Source organism: Epargyreus clarus, unplaced genomic scaffold (assembly GCF_041222505.1).
Source record: "Epargyreus clarus isolate Ecla_fem2 unplaced genomic scaffold, WU_Ecla_fem_2.2 ptg000016l, whole genome shotgun sequence".
NCBI lineage: Eukaryota > Metazoa > Arthropoda > Insecta > Lepidoptera > Hesperiidae > Epargyreus > Epargyreus clarus.
In genome coordinates this window covers 4028004-4048337 of record NW_027332224.1, presented here as the reverse complement: position 1 = coordinate 4048337, position 20334 = coordinate 4028004, and the positions used below count along the sequence as shown (strand labels likewise).

General features: G+C 35.3%; 1 protein-coding gene across 1 annotated transcript; it reads left to right on the top strand.

Moving 5' to 3' along the window:
* The first annotated feature begins 517 nt into the window (after positions 1-517).
* On the top strand, positions 518-20119 carry Lnpk (zinc-ribbon metal-binding protein lunapark). Its single transcript, XM_073081457.1, has 9 exons — positions 518-884; positions 13296-13531; positions 13935-14067; positions 14611-14725; positions 15836-15954; positions 16658-16787; positions 17978-18109; positions 19031-19117; positions 19856-20119. The coding sequence occupies exons 1-9, from the start codon at positions 858-860 to the stop codon at positions 19933-19935; spliced, it is 1059 nt and encodes a 352-aa protein (XP_072937558.1). The 5' UTR covers positions 518-857; the 3' UTR covers positions 19936-20119.
* The last annotated feature ends 215 nt before the right edge of the window (positions 20120-20334 follow it).

Here is a 20334-nt window from a genome sequence, read left to right as displayed (position 1 = left end):
TTCCATAGTCCTCAGACATCAGTTTCTCTGTCTGTCTGTTGTAAAACGCATTTTACTGAAAATTTAGATACAAAAAGATAAACCCCAATCCCCTCAAACCAAGGTGTTCTGTGCCTCCATCGCTCCATAGACGGGGACATACTGTTTTAACAGTAGATTTGGTGTTTTTTCTATGCTATTCCTGTTTTCCTAATTTATAATTCCCGGTTTCGTCCTCTATTTGACATACAAAAATTAGTTAGTTTTTCATTAATCATATACATGAGCAGTGTTGAAACTCCCGCTTAGGACAAAATTTTAAATAGGATGGCCTTTTATTTTTTTCTTGGACAAATAGTTTCATGCACACATTGATAGACATTTTTTGATATTGTTTAATTTTTTTGGCGTCTAAATATAATAAACTTTTAATAAAAATATATTTTTTTTAAGATGTACTTTAATCTTTTTAAAAAAAAAATATGTTCGGAAGGGCTGGCAACACCGACCGAATTTGACATCTGTCGGACTAACTAAAGCTGAACAAACGGATGGATTGTCAAGTTCAGTCGCGTCTTATTTGTTTCGGATTTTTATATCGATATTTTATATGAGATACTATACGTTATGAATATACCTGAGAATATGTGATTTACTGTGCTTAAGTGTTGACTATTTCGTAAAAATAATACCACGTTAAGTGCTTCCATAAAGACAACAGGTTATATGCCGATTCGTCATCAATTTGCATTGGCGGCTTGTAATGCGAAAGTTATTTTTGGATTTTAAAATCGGAACACCGGGCGCGATAACTGTTACAAGTTTATAATTAATTTGGGATTATTAATTAACTGTGTAACCGACTAACCAACGGAAACATGGGCTTGATCGTGTCAAGATTTCGCGTAAGTATAGAACAAATTTAGGTAGTACACATAAGTGAACCTTAGTCCTCAATTCATTAAAAAAAATAATGCTGTGTTTATTGTCTGAAAAAAATCGCGGCAAATTCAATTTATTATCTGTATATCTTCGCATCGTATTAAAAATAATGGCGCTGAAATTGCGTAGAAGTGGGTACTTGCAATTATTTCACATAATTTTCACGCCGGTCTAATTATTCCATATTTACTATAATTCCAAAGTTCTGACATAATTTTTAATACACCACACAAATTTAACAATGTGAATCGGTTTCAAGTAGTATTGAAGTACTGAGACATATGTTTTGTAACACAGCCAAAACTATTTCGAAATTCGTCAGTGAAATATATTTTTGGCGCCAATTCAAATGCAGTCTCTTGACCTATGATATCTAATGTAACACTTGTTCATAATTTATTACCTATCACAGTCAGTTTTGTCAGTAATATAGGTCACGATGGTATGACTTTTCAGTTATTTTTTCATATTATGCATGTCTAATATCATTAACTCTACACCTGAAATGTTTATTGTCTATCAGGCTATTGTTTTTATAAAAAAATAATAGAAATTAATTTATTATTAAAATCACTTTAAAGACTGTTGTGTAATATAATAAAATATTTGAGTGTGAACTTCACATGCTTTTAACATTTTAACTATTCACACATAGATTAGTAAAGATTACTTACTCCTAACAAGAAAATGTACCCAGTTTTGAGAATTGAAATAGTTGCGAAAATAAGTTTTGCCACGTCTCCATGCTCAAATGTCCCTAAAATATTTGAAATAATTATTTATTTATTATGTAAATTATGCAGTTTTAGCCATTTATTCGTAAATTTTCTCTAAAAATGTTTTTATTACTCAAGAATTCAAAAAAGAACTTACTAATAAGCCATTTGTGGCTTCATTCAATTTCAAGCCGGCGAAGTATCTTTACTAATCTATGTATTCACATAACAATAAACTAAACCTCAATAAAATAAAAATCCTGACTATACATAGGATATAAAGTAGTTATGAGTGAATTTGATTTAATAAGACATTATTGTGTCTACCTAAGTAACATTGGTAATATGAGAATAATCATTAATACATAAAAAAAAAATATAGTATCAGTGAACCACAGCTGTTTCTTGGTTAAAATAGTGTTGTAAATTTGGATGTACTAACAGTGACATGTAGCTTCCAACTTCATCATAGGTGGCAACAAATTATTTGTTTATTGGTGACTTGTATGTCGGTTTGTTAATATCTATTTAACAAAATGTAGATTTATTGGAGTATAAAAGGTAGTGAAGGATTATATTGTCTGGGTTAACATTTATTTTATGGCAGCACCAATGTTTTCTACTTCCTAGAAATAGTCTGTTGCACATTAAAAAATAAAGAACTCATTTTCTAACCTTATGTTACGAAACTTTCTTAAAAGATAATGCACATGCTTTTGTGCATGTTTAAGTTTTCCTTCATTCTTCAATTATATGTGTGGAACACTATTTTAATGCCACTATTTTAAGTGCCAACACTATTTTAATATTGATACACACCTATTTTTGAACAAAATTATATTTTTCCTTTTTTTGCATTTTAGCTTTGCACAGAAAAATTATAAATATGAAATAATGCCTTCAACTGTTACTTACATATCATGTATAATTCACTTTACTTTTCCCACAAATTAATACTCAAGACATTCAAATTTCAACTGTTACAGTATGTCCTTTCAGTTACCTTGATTTAATTTTATTACAAATTTTATGGTCAATTATTATATATTTTAAATAAAATGCTCAGCGGACCTAAATTATATGTAGCACAAGCTTATCATATAATTAGTAATCCTTTTTTAAAATGTGTTTATATTTCAAACAAGTGATAATTATGTACGTAAATATATCTGGTACCGCACTGAATATATTCAACTCAAAACTAACTATATTGATACTAATATAAAGCAGTTCTGTGATCAATCTTATTTGGTAACTGTCTGTGGGCAGTAGTGACTTTCAAAATAAGTGGGCTTCATGCATGTTTACTTCTCTCGTTATATAAAAAACTACATGTTGTCGCTTTTAGCCTTTGGTAGCAGCCTTTTACAGCATAGTTTTAAGGTTGATTGCAATGAAAACCTAATAAGAAAGAATTGGGTGAAACACAATACTGTACAGTCTCAAATAACTTCGTCCAATAACAATACTACAGCATTTATATTTTCAACTTTTGATTTAAAGTTTGAGTGAAAGACTTATTTTTATTGTGTAATAGTAGATTTTTTCCTAAAGATTTGTTTATCTATGATATGACGTGTCAAATAGAAAGATAACACAACACTTCAATCGTCTTCGAGAACATTCATATAGTCATTTATGTTTTTAACTGACTTCAAATAACTATAGTTTAAAAATTAAAAACCACACTAGAATTGCACAATAAAAATCGTTAATCCTGATTCCTGATGAGGAGAATGGGATAAAATTATTAAAATCGTGTATTGTCATCGGTTCTTCATAATTGAGTAATTTATATTTGATTATGATGATTTATTTTTTATTCAAAAGCTGGTGCTGATCTTTTAGTCTCATTTCAATTTGAGCGAGATCTAATGAGTAGTTTTTGAGTTATCACTTTACATTAAATCTTTTTGTTTATAAAATAATTACATATATACTAGTAGATTTTAGGTGCTAGATATTCAATCTCCTAATACGTTAACTATAGCTGTTATAGTACACAAGACAGAAAGAAATATAGAGATAAATTTGTTTATCCATTGCCAGCAAATAAATTTATGGAAGCACTGTTAAACGGTAAAAACTATATGCATTCAAGTAACCAAAGACAGACCATGTTGAAATCGTAAAATCGTGGTAAAGTTTACACATTCAAGAATTTCTAAAATACAGCTAATATAATAAATACTTACAAAATGTTAATTGCTATCATGCTGCATTTAGCTAACGTACAGTAACTTGCGTAAGCGCAGGGTAGTGCTTGTGCAAGTTACTGTGTGTACACGTACTTGATAACGCGGTGCTTCACGCCAGTTTAGTAAGTTCAGTGTCAAGTATCAAGTTTAGTACAAAAGTAATACTTCTATGTTCAAAATGAACATTAAGCCATCTACTATATTCACGAAATAACTGAGCTCCGCGCATCTGCAACTGTTATAATGGAGATGGTAAGGGAGCTCCCCTTCGTGTTTGCCGAAAAACCCCCTAGTGGAGCTCGCACTGTTGCACGCTCCAGGAGAGCGAACATTGGATACTATGTGGAGCAATTGCAGGAGCGTCTAGCGTAGAGGTTCGCGGACGTAGTGGATACCCGGCTTTAACTTTTAGAGTTGCATTGCTGGCCATATGCTCTTCTCAACTGGCGTTGCATTACCGATATTGCGCCTTCAAAATCAAAGGGTTTTCTGTTGTTTTAAGGTGACCAGTCAATTTGGCTGTGGGTGACCTGGCTTTTACGGTCTTCAAGGCAACGCTCAGAGGTCTCACTAGCGCAGTCCTTGCATGCAGTTTGTAGCTCCAAACACTAAAAAAAAAAACTATCTAACGTCATGAAAATACATTTTAATTCACGTATTCTAACTTGAGCAAGTTACTGGATATTTACATATTACAGACGTCATTGTCTGTGCAAAATAAATTAATTTCTATTGAATGTGACTTTCTAATTATGTGTAAATTTGTACGGCGAGAAATATATCGTTGGCACCGTTTATAAAAAATATAATGTATTGTAATTGTAAGCATATTTAAAAGGAAATCCATGATTAGATTTGTATTTTAACTTTTTTTTTTTGTTAACGAGGGGGAAACCTTCAAATGGTACCCGACGACGTGGGAGCGACGCCGATGCCGACTCCGACGCCGACGCGGACTTTTACCGCACTAAAACCCCCCCGGTAGCCGTCCTCAGCGCTTAGCGGAGAACTCCGGGATCTCCGATGGAACACAACCGGAGTCCTCCGAGCGCGATGCCCCTATTGGGCTCTGCCCTTGGGGGAGCAATTTACGCTCCTCCCGCACACCTGGTGTTTACGACGGCATGCGGCTACACACACCGCCGTCCTTCCCGGGGTTGCTTGTTGGACGGTTTGAGCTCCCACTCTTGCCGCCCGCAATCCCGGAAGCCCCCTTTTAGTCGCCTTTTACGACAGGCAGGGGATACCGTAGCCCTATTGTAGTCCCGGAACTACAGGGAAAAGATCTGTATTTTACCTACCTCAAATATTTAATGACAACGGGAGTATGTCGGTAGTCATAACAATGTGTCGGTAGTCATAACTATCTTCAATACATAAATTAAAACATAATTTATTTTAATACACCCATAACGGCATAATGTGCTAAGTTGTTAAATCATGCATATAGCTTAGAACACTTCGTCGACGATGCTGAAAATTAAAAAATTATAATCTACAATTTTTAAAGTTAATTTGAACGCGGAAGGGGTTTGAAAACTATTTTTTTTTAATCATATAGGGTTGCTACTGCATTATGCAAATCGGATCGCCTATAAAAACAGATTAATTCAATGCAGTTGTTGTTGAAAGGTACTTTTTTATTTTATTGGGTTTCGTTAATTTAACCTTGGCTACAGTAATATGTAAATCAGTATTCATAAAGTATTTCCATATTCTAGGTATTATTAAATGTTATTGCGACGTTTAATTGGCTTTTTTTCAGTAAGTGTGAATGTCTAATTAGATTGACATTAATAGTCATATTATTAAAATATCTGATTACGGTCTGTTCAGTCAATCTAGTCGGTTTATACTAGGGTTGTTGAATATGTACGCATATTATTTTGTACCATTTTTATTGGGTTTATTATAATATCAATTTTGTTCATATTTTAATGGGTTTTAAAAACTGTAAATAGTTCGAAAAATCGAATACTAATTAACTAATTACTTTTGATTTTGTGTGTTTAATATTGCACGGCTGAATTAATTTCGACGTGCTTACAACTCGAAAAATAATTGAATTTCATAGCGGTTTTATTATAGCGACTGTTGCCCAAAGTCATGCATTTTAATTTTTTTATTGATTAACACTAAAGTTCATCAATAGTTACCGATAAAAAATAACATGGCAATAAATGGGTATAGTCCGCGTAAAACTGCTAGTCCGTCCTGAATATAGAAATAAATCGCAACGCCATAGCAAATTGTATGACTACAACGCAACAACTTCAGAGCGGACTAGCAGTTTGGCGCAGACTAAACGTTGTCTTTACGTATTCGTAACTGCTAAATAGATTGTTAAATGTATGTATATATTTTTGCACAATATATTCTTGCTTACAAATTGGTAATCAAACATGGTTCAATCACAATCTTATGCTTATCTGTCTATCCTATATGGTTCAATCATGTGTTAACTGATGCGTCACCACACCTGCATGAAACAATGTCGATACATCTATAAGCACCTTGCGTCATAATTCTGGAACGCTCCACTGGTCACCGTATTGTTAATGTATGTATTATGTAATACATGTACGTTAAACCCGTGGTTCCGTTCGGGAATTATGAATATTCCTGTATTTTAATGGACTGTTTCTTTAGAATTAACTGGCTATGTCATGAGTTGAAAACTTTTTCTCACTGTCCAGTATACATACTTCCGCTCCCCTCTGCATTATTGTCAAGTACAAAACCATTTTCATTGATCCCCACGTGTAAAACAGCCTACAACTATGTACAGGTTAAGTTTAGTTGGAATCCGGATTACCGATTTCTATAAACTGTGTCTTAAAACTTTCCTCAATAATCTACCAAATACAAACTGAACTTTTCGATTTTCAGTGAATATTCCAAAGATTATAATATTAGAGATTATGTTCTAGCAAAAACATTTCTTTAAAATATTAGTAGGTTTAAATGTCGTTTGCCTGTCTGTGTTACATAGACTGAAACTTAAAACTGACAGTTGACAAGGAAAATATAATCACGTGTGTAAGTGATATAAATTATTGTAGTAACAATATACCAAAACCTAGCGTATACCAGGTAGTGCTAAGAATTATCCATGAAATCATCCATATAATATATATCCGGGAAAAAACATGAAATATCACAAGGGTCTATTAATTTTTCTTTAACCTACACGACACTTAAATGCTTTACGCTTAAACGTTTTCTACACTCACAGCCCCACAATAGGATTCCCTGTATCGTGGGTGCCATGGACACACACAAAGACAAATACACAAACACCCAGACCCAGAAACAGAAATCTAAATTCATCATTTAAAAATCTCTCCGGGATCGAACCCGGGACCATCAGCGCGTCAGAACGGCATGGTGACCGCTCCGCCACGCGGGTTATTAGAAATAGGTTTTTTTTAATAAACTTACGCAAGATTAGGGGGACAGAGGGTCGAGACAAATATTACTACTTTTCCCTAAGGAATGAAAAGGGAGACCCCCTTTTCATTCCAATATTACTATAATTTACTATTCATAGTTCAGAGACGCTGCAGATAAATTGTAAATAAACTTGATTATTTTCATTGGAATCAACATACCTAGCCATATATCGTTTATTGTACGCATTTACTTGTGGTATATAGATCGGATTAGTGCATTGTTTCTATTGTGTGGGCATTCAATAGGAATTGTTGTTCGTGAACTATTGTATATACCGTATTGTTATATTAATACTAGTGGGCCCAAACAGACGTTCTTGCCACAGAAAATTAGATCTCGACAGCTCCACTTATCTGGTTCAAATCCTCCTATCTTTCAACCCCAGATAGGATTAGTCCTACCAGAGGTCGGCGGTAGATGCGTTGTTCTTGAGGACTAAGCTGTCACACCTCGGAAACCTCCCTTACCACATCCGTTCATACTGAGACAGCACCGTTAAACAATGTTATTAGGCAGAAATAGGTATGGCGGTGGTGCTTCCGGAGACTAACTCCAGAGGGTTCGACCACATTGATGTTACTACCATTTGACTTTTAATTTAAATATGTATTTAAAGTTTAGAATCTGCACAAAATAAGATTTTACAAAAAAACTATGAAAACTAACTTAAAATTACTTGTATTATGTAAAGGTTACTATTAAATAGTAAATTAAAAAGGTGTATTCAAATTAAGAAATGTATGGTTTATGTTTCCGCCACTTGATGGCTCTTCTGTATTTTTCCGTGTGTCAATGTCTGTCGTGAAAATTTCTTTGTAACTTAATGTCGTACTATATTTAATAAAAACGTTTATAAAATGGAAGTCTTACTCAAATCATTTATCGTATATTAGAAAACGAATAGGTTATGTACCCAGGACGCTTTGAATAACGATTGGATGTGCGATATTGAGTAAAGAGCAATATATAAAGAAAAATACGTAAAAAAGTGGTGTAAGCATAATTGCAAAATGGAGGTCACAAATTCCATGAAAATCGAAAAGTTCGATGGTAGAAACTTTAAGCAATGGAAATTCCAGATTAATTGTGCTTTGCGGGCAAAAGGTTTGAATATAAATACTCCAAAACCATCAGAAGCTGCCGCACTAGTACAATGGAACAAAGACGACGGGATGGCTATGTTCATTTTGACATCGTCAATGGATCTGAATCAGATTTCTTTGATTGAGAATTGTGAGACAGCTAAAAGTGTGATGAATAAATTGGAAGCTGTTTATGAACATAAATCTGAATTCAACAAGATGATGGTCCATGAAAAATTTTACCAATATACTTATTGTTCAAGTGATACAATGGCACAACATGTCTCAAAGGTAGAAAGCTTAGCTAAAGATCTCAGAGAATGCGGTGAGAAGTTGAGTGATACGGCCGTTATGACTAAAATATTGAGCACATTACCGCCCACATATCGTTCATTGCGGCAAGCGTGGCTCTCGCTCGATTCAGATTGTCAAACTATCCAAAATTTGACATCGCGATTAATCGATGAAGAAGCGAGTCTAGTTACTGATACCAACAATGAGACAGCCTTAGTGACAACTAAGAAAAATCCAAGGCAAGTTAAACAATATGCGAAGCCAAAATATAGCACTCCAGATGATGCAAATAAACAAAGTCATAGATTTGTGTGTTACAACTGTAATAAAAGAGGACACTTTGCAAGAGACTGCAGAGCACCCAAGAAATCTGTTCATAAGAACCAAGAGCAAAATAATATGTTAGCATTTAGTGCGGAAAATGTTTCATATGTGAATGATAATGACATATGGATATTAGACAGCGGGGCATCAATGCATATGACATATAGACGTGAATTCTTTTGTGAATTAAATGAATATCTCAGTCATGATAAAAATAAAATAGTGAAGCTAGGAAACAAACAGAATATGAAAGTTTGTGGTGAAGGAACAATTTTAATTAAAAGAAAGGTAAAAGGACAATGGGAAGAAAGTATATTAGAAAATGTACTTTATGTGCCGGAGTTAAGGAAAAACTTATTCTCTGAAGGAGCAACGACCAGAAAAGGTTATGTAATATTGAAAAATAATAACAATGCTCTAATAATGAAGGATAATGTAGTGGTCATGTGTGCTTATCTGAAACAAAACAATCTTTATGAGTTGCAAGTGAAGACAGTTATTCAAGAAAGTTGTAATACGGTACAGTCAGATATCAAAATATGGCATGAGCGTTTAGGGCATTTGAACATTAATGAACTTCAGAAAATGAGCAAGTCTGGAGCAATTCCTATACCATTGACTGGAGACAATAACTTTATTTGTGGAGCGTGTCAGTATGGTAAACAAGCAAGGTTGCCGTTTCAGAAATCCAAAAGAGCCCAAGCCGAGGCAGGTGATATAGTATACAGTGATGTCTGTGGTCCCATAGAGGAGGCGTCAGTATCAGGAATGCGCTATTTTGTTTTATTTAAGGATGGAGCCACGAGTTATCGCCAAGTTTATTTTCTGAAGCACAAAACTGAAGTACTAGAATGTTTTATAAAATACAATGCCATAGTAAATAATAGATTTAAACACGATGTGCGCATCCTACATACAGATAATGGTCGTGAGTATGTAAACCATGATTTTAAGCATTTCTTAGAAAGAAAAGGGATAGAGCATGAATGTACTGCTCCTTATACACCACAGCAAAATGGTAGGGCTGAAAGAGAATTACGTACAATAATGGAAAGTGCAAGGTCTATGTTATACGCAAAAGATGTCCCTATGAATTTATGGGCTGAAGCTGTCAATTGTGCTGTCTACTTATTAAACAGAAGTTCATCTAGTCAAACAATTGATGTATCGCCATATGAACTGTGGTATAATGAAAAACCAAGTTTGAATCATGTAAGAATATTTGGTTCTATAGGATATGTCCATGTTCCTAAAGAAAAGAGAAAGAAATTAGATAAGAAAAGTTCTAAAATGATACTAGTAGGATATGATGAAGAAAATTACAGAATGTTTGATGAGAGTACAAAAAAGATAGCTGTATCAAGAGATGTAAAGTTTGATGAGCACAGTACCCTAAAGGAACCCAATAAAAATTATGTTAAGATACATGTTAATGGATGTGATATAGATAAACAGGTTCCGTTGTCTCCTCGAGAAAATTTAACAGATGAACCTGATAAAAATCAAATTTCATCAGACGAAAATATGGAGAGTGCTGATGATGAATATGATGTTACATATAATCCACCTCGGGATATTACTATAGAAGAATTTAGTAACATAAATCTAAGACCTCGTAGAAATAAAAATATGGAAGTAAATCTCACTGAAGTAGACATACCAGATACTTATGATGAGGCTGTTAATGGAAATAACAGAGAAAATTGGAGGAAAGCAATAGAAGAGGAGTTAAGATCGCACGAGGAAAACAATACTTGGACAATAACAGACAGAACAGAAAAGAAACCAATAACAAGCAAATGGGTATTCTGTCTTAAGAAAAATAAGAAAGGAGAAATAGAAAGGTACAAAGCTCGTCTGTGCGCCCGCGGTTTTACACAAGTGAAGGACATAGATTATAAAGAAACATTTTCGCCTACTACTAGGTATGACTCTATCAGATTGGTATTGAGTATAGCAGCAAGAGACAATTTAAATATAGAAAAGTTCGACGTTAAAACTGCTTTTCTGTATGGGGACCTGATGGAAGAAATTTATATGGAGATTCCACAAGGCATTAAGGTTGAGTCATCGAAAGTATGTAAGTTGAACAAATCTTTATACGGTCTTAAACAGTCTTCTCGATGTTGGAACAAAAAATTTACTCACTTTTTAACAACTTACGGTTTCAAATCATGCTATTCCGATAATTGTGTTTTTGTAGGATATTTTAATAACATTAAAGTTCTGTTGATTATATTTGTTGATGATGGATTATTATTGTCAAGTAATAAAGAAATTCTATCTGTAATATTAAAAGATTTAAGAAAGAATTTTGAAATAAAAGTATTGAGCTTTAGTAGTTTTGTTGGCATGGAAATAGAGAAAACACAAAACTGTATAACAATAAATCAAAAATGTTATATAGAAAGTATAATAAATAGGTTCAATATGTCTGAAGCTAAAAGTTGCACTACACCAGTAGATGTGAATGTACAGTTATCTAAAAATAATAATGAAGCTGTTATTAATTTTCCATATAGGGAAGCAGTGGGAGCACTGTTATTTTTGACTTCAGTGTCTAGGCCAGATATAGCTTATGCAGTAAATCTTGTAAGTAGATATGTGAGTAATCCAGGAGCTATACATGTAAATGCTGTAAAACGTATTATACGTTATTTAATTGGTACAATAAATATGTCTATTGTATATGGTACCAATACCGAGTTAGTTGGATACTCAGATTCTGACTTTGCAGGTGATTTAGACTCTAGAAGATCCACTACTGGATACATATTTTTAATGAATGGTGGTCCTGTCACTTGGAATAGCCGAAAGCAAAATACAGTAGCACTGTCAACGACAGAATCTGAGTACATGGCTGCTAGTGATGCTGCAAAAGAAATATTATGGCTAAAACAATTTTTAATTGATATAGGTGAACTGGAATGTCCTGTAACATTGTATGTAGATAATCAAAGTGCAATTAAATTAATACATAATCCAGTTTTTCATAAGAGAAGTAAGCACATTGATGTGAGATACAATTTTATTAGAGAAAAGGTTGAAAATAGGATAATTAATGTAAACTATGTTGAAAGTTCACATCAACTAGCAGATTTTCTTACAAAGGCCTTAACTGTTAACAAGTTTAAATGTATTAGAGATAGAGTATTAAGTACACCTTCTTAATTTAAGTGGGAGTATTAAATAGTAAATTAAAAAGGTGTATTCAAATTAAGAAATGTATGGTTTATGTTTCCGCCACTTGATGGCTCTTCTGTATTTTTCCGTGTGTCAATGTCTGTCGTGAAAATTTCTTTGTAACTTAATGTCGTACTATATTTAATAAAAACGTTTATAAAATGGAAGTCTTACTCAAATCATTTATCGTATATTAGAAAACGAATAGTTACATAATTAAAACCGCAACAAAACATTGACCGCTTCAATAATAATGAATATTTATTTCTGTAAGGTTAATAAGTAGGTAAGCCGTCTGTAGGTACTGCCGCACACAGAAAGTAACATCAATATAGGAAGATATGAAAATTTAAAACGTTGAAAAATTAGGTCGTTTCAGCAAACATAAAAATCTTCAGACGAGACGCAAGACCTATGTTAGCGCATACATATCTCAGCTTATATAGAATGCAGTATAGTTACTCGTAGAAAGAGGTTTTCAAACGTCTTTGAAAGTGCACGCCGCCCGTTGCAATCTAAACGGTACCTTATTACGTGCTAACAGATTATATTTTGGATGGATTATATCCAACAAAAGCGTACTGGACGAGTCACGCTCTAAATAGTCTATGTGGACTTTCTTATTTAATAAAAAATAACGGCGCGGCTCGAATTTTGACGGCTGTTTTAAAAATCATTATCATATTTCGCGGTTCGTTTTTATATGTAGCCTGTATGTAGATACGCGTCAATGCGTCAATCGTTGATGTAGTAACCAGATAGACTCTGAAAATAATATTTTTCTACTTAGATAAGAAAATAATATTTATTAAGCCCATAACTGGCTCCAACAAGCGCATTAATTAATATACCACAAAATAGTAGTAATTTTAATGTAGTTGATCTGTCACCACGTTTCTCTATAAGTATTTGCTGTGACAAGCGCTTTATATAGTGACATCAATGATAATCGTTGCAAGTACTTCCTTTTTCTATAATTGAGGACTAAGGATCAAAGTAGGTACTCATTTGACAATATACTTCTAACGAAAATTTGCTAGGCTTGCTGGAAATTTTATTAAAAAAAAATCACCTAAATTTTGGCATTAATATAATCGACACATGTACATCATATTTCAAAACAGCGCAAGAAAACCACATCGGAGATCCTCGAAGGCCTAGAAGGCAAGATAAAGGCGATCGAACAAGATGACCAATATAAAGAACAAACGCACAAACGCGTCCTCGGCTACGTGATGGCGTACTCTGTTGGATTGTACGTGCTGTTCGCGGTTCTCTACTACTACATGTACGTTGCGAGGGGGCAGCACTGGCTTCACTCGCTGCTGTATGCAACTCCACTGCTCGTGCTGCCTATTCTGTAAGTTACATTTGGTTTATCATGTCTTGTCTGTGATGTACAGTAATTTTATCAGTAAGCTCTTACTGCTCTTACAGGCGGCGACACAAGCGACACTCAGCAACGTTAGAGGTGCTTGTATATTATCCAAACATAAAAAGCATGTATGTACGCACGAAAGAAGGTATACTTCTTCCGTGTATACAATAAAAATATTAAAACTTTATGTCGCAAATCGAAAATGATGTCGCATGTCGAAAATGATGTCGCAACCCTTGCAGGGTTGCGACATCATTTTCATAAAATAAACCAAAATAAGTGTAACTTCGTAAATATTATATATTACATAATTTCGGAAATATTCCATCTGTTCTCTTCACCGGTCCGTACTCGCATATTAATATAAAAATATCTCTTTTTCCAGAGTATTATTCCTTCGGTCACTAATAACCTGGTATTACAATTGGAGGTTAAGCAAAAACAGGTTAAAATTGAGTAAAATGAGAGAAGAGAAGAAGAAAATACTAGAGGAAGTTATGAACACGGAAACTTATAAGGTAAGAATGAAGTTAAAGGGTGGTAGAACTAGTATAGTTCGATTAAGAGGTATGAGTTTTTTTTTATAATATAGGAGTAGCAGACGAGCATGCAGTCCACCTGATGGTAAGTGGCTACTGCCGCCCATGGGCATCTGTGGCCGACCTCAGGTAGGATTAGATATTCCTACCTGAGGTCGGCCACAGATGCGCCGCTACCCCTGAGGACTAAGCGGGAACGCCACGGAAAAGTCTGTCTCGGAAAAGAGGTATGAGTCTTATTCTATCTTAGTCTTGACTTATACATAGTCCTTAGGGGAGGTAACGCATCTGTGTTCGGCTTTCAATCCCAGATAAGATTAGAATCCTACTTGAGGTCCGTCACCCATGTGTTGCTACTGAGATAAAAGCTTGAAGGCCCCTCCTTACCGTACCCTTCAAATCAGAACACAGCAGCATTTCACACTGCTTTTATTAGGCAGAAATTGATGTGGTGGCGGTACCTCAGGCGTCGAACTACAAGTGTTCCTATTATCTTCATAATAAGTTTAATATCAATTTCAGGTCGCTAAGGAAATCTTGGACAAGTACGGCAGCCCAGAAGAACAATCGAAGGCCCTCAAGCCGTTCGTACCGACGCGGAACGTGCCCGGTAATGCGCCTAGCACGCCCGCCCCAGGTAGATAGTTCCCCGTGTCTAACATTACCCCACTGCCGGGCTACTAGGTAACGCAGGTCTACTCTTTAGTTATGTCCTCCGGTGTGTGTTTCCTCCGTTTACCGCTACTTTATTGGGGAGTGTCTTTTTTACCCTTTTAATATTTTGATAGTGTGTTTTTGATCACTCTTTCCACATATTTAAGCCCCCAACCCGGTTTGTAATTTTATCCCCCATTAAAATGTTTTGTTTCCCCGTTACATATTTTACCCTAAAAGTTTACCACTTATTTTTGGCAGTGCTTCCTTGTTCCCCTATTTAATTCTGATTTACTTATCACTGATGAATTTTATTTACCAGGTCTCTTCCCCTGTATTGCTTATTGCGTTTACCTCTTTTCTGCTAAAGTGAAATTCTCAATCTTATTTTACCCCATAATAATATAAAATGTTATATCACATTTCAGAAAATATTCTATTTAGTCTTCTGGAATTCTGGAAAAAATATTTTTTCTAAAAGGACTTAAATTTAGTTCACCAAACCTTTTTTTCGTCGATTCTGATTACGCCGCACGTATGAAAAAAGAGGCCTCCATTTTTAAACATTCCTTAATAAAGCTGTAGCTAACACACCCAAATCAGAATTGCACATCATTACAATGGTAGATTATATGAACGTCCCTTGCTGTAACCATCTTCGTGTATGACATTTTTGGAATAAATTTCATTTTAATTTCATTTATTTCAATTTCAATTTCGTGTAGCGACTTCCCGCTACTCGTCAAGAGATTGCACTGCTGAATCACGCTATCGAAGTTTTCTAAACATCTTGCAAATATACAAGCTCCGAACTGAGACTGTCGGAGTACGGCCGCTCCCCGGGCATGATCACCTAGCCAGACGGTAGATCTCGCTTTGCCAAAGTGTTGATCACGTCGGGGTGTCGCTATATTCATTTCGTTTCAATTTCACTTCAATTCCATTGCAATTTAAAATTAAATTAAATTAAATTTCAATCTCATTTCAATTTTATTTCATTTAATTACAGCAGTGCTAGCTATACTTCCTTCAAACGACTCATGTCTACCATAAAACTACCCTATCTTCTTATATTAACTGTTTCTTTTTCCAGCTACTCCAGGACAACTCCGTCAGAGACAGCTAGCGTTCCAGACCTCAACACCGATTGCCAACAACATGATGGTACCAGTCAACCCACCGAGTGCGGTCTACATTGGACCTAGGCTTAGAGTAAGTAGACTAGATTTATGTCTGCCTAATAACAGCTGTGTTAAGCGCTGCTGTGTTCTGGTTTGAAGGGTGTGGTAAGGGAGACATAGGAGTTGCAAACTAGCAAGCTGTCCACCTGATGGTGGCTACTGCTGTTATGGACATTTGTAATCAACCCCAGATACGATTAGATTCCTGGGATCGGCCAAAAGATGCGCCGCCATCCCTGACTAAGTTGAAATGCCTTGGATAAGTATGTATCAGTGGCACTCCCTTTAAACCAGGACACAGCATCGTTTAACACTGCTGTTATGAGGCAGAAATAAGTGTGACGGTGGTGCCGCCGGAGTTGATTACAAATGTCCATGTATGACAGTGACCACTTACTACCATGCTCGTTCATTTACCATCAGTTTGAAGGTGGAAAGAACCGTTTGTGGTTCGACTCCGGCGTCACCACTGCCACACCTATTTCTGCCTCATGACAGAAGTGTTGAGCGCTGCTGTGCTCTTGTTTCAAGGGTGTAGTTATCATACTTTTCCGAGGCATTTCAGCTTAGTCCTCAGGGGTAGCGGCGCATCTGTGGCCGAACTTAGGTAGGACTATTTAATCCCATCTGGGGTTGATTACAGATGTCCATGGGCGGTAGTAGCCACTTACCATCAGGTGGACTGCATCGTCTGCTACTCGTATATTATAAAAGAAAATCATCTCTTGTTCTAGTCAGACCAACTGCCCCGGCCACTGCCTGAGAGGAACCGTTCAGCGCTTGACAAGGTTGTGGACTACCTACTGAGAGATGGACCCAGCTTTCGTATGGCGCTGATATGCTCGGAGTGCTTCTCGCATAATGGTAAGAATTTTTATCATATTTAGGGTTCCGTGCCCTCTTGCACGTGTACACATTGATACACGCTCTCTTTTTTTATTAAATACGTCAAAGAATAACTTCTTATTGCGTTCTTAAGTACATAAATGCTTGTTTTATTTGTTTTGCACTTGATGTATTTTTTATGAATAAGCCTAGCAAGTGTTGCGTTGATAAGCAATCTGATTTTGCTTTTGCGATATTATTAAATGGTTTTTTCTAACATTTCTTTAAAATTTAGAGTTAGATTTAATCCTTATAGATGTAGTTACAAAAGGTTAATTTTGATTTACATTATTAACACGCTTTTATTAGCTTTGGTTGTATGTATATATGTATGTATGTACGTAACAGAGTAACGGAATCTTTGAACCCGATTTCTATCCACTTTGAACGTTCAGTTTAATTCAAAATTTTGAAAAAATATCAAAAACCGATGATAATACACGATTTTAATAATTTTGTACCATTGTCCATAAGTACAATGGTACAAAATTAGAATGGTAGAATATAATTTTCAATCTAGGAATCAATTGAGGAACAGTAAATAGTATAATTGTGGAAAAAGTGTGGGGTGCTTTTCGAAAACTGATTCCTAGATTGAAAATTATTTTCTACATTTTAGTTGATTTTATCATAAAAGCGTGTTTGTTAGTTTTTTGAACTATATTTATTTTATAAGTCAAATAATATGTCTTCTTGTAAAATTTAGTGATTTTTATGCGCCTCTGCTTTTACTTATTAACATTAACTTACGCGGTTTTTAATCGAAATGATATATTTACACTATAATAATTTAATTATAGTTTATTTTAATTTATTTATTTATAATTTATTTATTTATTTATCTATTTTATTTTATTTTTTTAATAGTTACGATACTCGGGACCCTTATCTTTCTAAATGCCCATGGTTAACTTTGCTCAGCTTTGAGTACTGTTTATATTGTACATATTTCTACCATATTTCCTTACTATCTTACTTAAAGTATGACTATTGCTTCATTATAGGTATACCTTTGTACACCCCTACCCTGAATCTCTTATTTTATATTTCTTGTGCAACAAGTAAATTGTTGCCTGGAAGAGATCGCTATTTTAGTGATAAGGCCGCCGATTGTACATTAGTTTATTTTTAAAATTTTATCCATCCTATACTTATCCATATGTCCCCAGGTATGGCGATAGCGGAGGAGTACGAGTACGTGTCATACGTTTGTGCGTACTGCGGCCGTATGAACCACGCTAAGAAACAGAAGCCCGCTGCACCGCCGCTGCAACCGAGAGCCCTTATGCCGGCCGCCACAGGTGAGGCCCTTAGCCTCTTTAGGGGTCATAAAGGTCTTTGAATTTTTTCTTATGTTCTTCTTTTTGTGTAATTTTTGAATTATTTTCTTTCTTTGAAAAGTTGTCTTATTGAGCCCTTACAGGTATTCGAAACCCTTATCGAGTCCAAGGAGGTCATTGAAAGCTTATCAAACATTTAGGAGTCTTTGAGTCGCTTATCGAACCCTTAAAAGTCTTTTAGTTGCTTATCGAGCCCTTAAAGGTCTTTCAAGTATTTGCCGAGGTCATTAGTACGAAGTTTATGTAGGTCATTTAGAACCTTATCGAGGTCTACGAGCTCTGAGATGCTTACCTAAATCTTACGAGTCTTCAAGATCCTTATAAGCCCTTGAAGAATTTCTAAGATCGTTATCGAATCCTCAGATATCGTTAAAACTTTTATCCTTGCATTTGGAACTTTTATCCAATCTTTAACACCTTTGAAGAACTTTTAACAACATCTTTGAAGGTGGTAGAACCGTTTGTGGTTCGACTCCGGTGGCACCACCGCCGCACCTATTTCTGCCTGATAACAGCAGTGTTGGGCGCTGCTGTGTTTCGGTTTGTATGGTGTGGTAAGGGAGACAGACTTTTCCGAGGCGTTCCAGCTTAGTCCTCAGGGGTAGCAGCGCATCTGTGGCCGACCTCAGGTAGGAATATCTATCCTATCTGAGGTTGATTACAGATGTCCATGGGCGGCAGGAGCCACTTACCATCAGGTGAACTGCATGCTCGTCTGCTACTCCTATATTATAAAAAAAAAAACCCTTACTGAGCCCTTTTTCTCATTACACACGTATACCTCCTAGAAAGGAGTAAGATGGATGACGGCATTTACCCGCAATCAATTGCAATTTCAAACTAATCAGATTTTTTTATTTATACATATTATATTGTTTTCAGGCAGCGGAGACGACTCATCCATTGCTAGTTCGGCTAGCGATAGCGAAGATGAGAAGAAAAGTGATCGACACGCATCCAAATCAGGCGGTAAGTGTAACTTATTTAGATACATAGATAGATTATTTATTTCAGGAACTTAAGCAACAACAACAAATTATAACACATAATAAACAGTGAAATCCAAAAATACACATATGGAAACACAAACTTAATTATGAACTTATTGACTAAATTTTCTTAGGAAATAAAATTATACAAAATATGAAAAAAAAACTGAAAATAATAAAGTAAATTAAAAATGTATATTATACTTATTTGGATCATTTGGGAAAAAAATAAAAATGGTTGGCTGAGATCGTCCAATTAACGTGTGCTACAAAGCTCAGAAGCACGCATGAAATTTAGCCACTAGCAGTCATCTATATAATAGAAGGTGGTAGGACCCTTTGTGTTTCGACTTTCGACTCCGGCGGCACCACCGTCACACCTATTTCTGGCTCATAACAGCAGTGATAAGCGCTGCATTGAAGGTGTGGTAAGGGAGACATATTATTTGCATATGTGGCCAACCTTAGGTAGGAATCTAATCTCATCTGGGGTTAATTACAGATTACCAAGGGTGGCGATAGCTACTTACCATCAGATAGACTGCATCTGTAGTAACTATCTAACGAACGGATATATCGAAATCTCAAAGATAAAAATAAATATCTATCTATAGTCCGATTCATAATTAGGTGTCCAAAATGAAAACAAAGGTGTTGTCCTATCAATGTAACCTATGTATTCATTCAATCACCCATTCATTCAATCATGACGTCACAGGTTCCGACGGAGAGCCCGATCGGCCCCCCTCTCCCGCAGAGGGATCCCCGAAGTCCGCCACAGATAAGAAAGAAGACTGAAACCACTGATAGCCGTCCTTAGCCTTACCCACTACGACACTAGATGGCGCTGGAGTTTACGCTGTACGTTACTAGATGGCGTTGTAAGTCTTGTTACGGTATTGAAGAACTTTTTTTTAAGTAAATTGTGTTTATAGATGGCGCTGCACTGCTGTGTCGATTTACGACGGTTGTTAATAATCAATCTATCGAATGTTTTTGTTAGCAAAGATCGATTTGATAATTTCTTCATAACTTGATTTGATAATTTTTTCATAACTTCATAACATTGTCAAATTTCAATATTTGATACATAAAAATTATAAAGTTTAATTAATAAGAACAGAGGATAGTAGACATTATTGAATTTCAATCTCTTGTAGGTAAAAATTGGATAGATTGAATATTAATAACAGATGT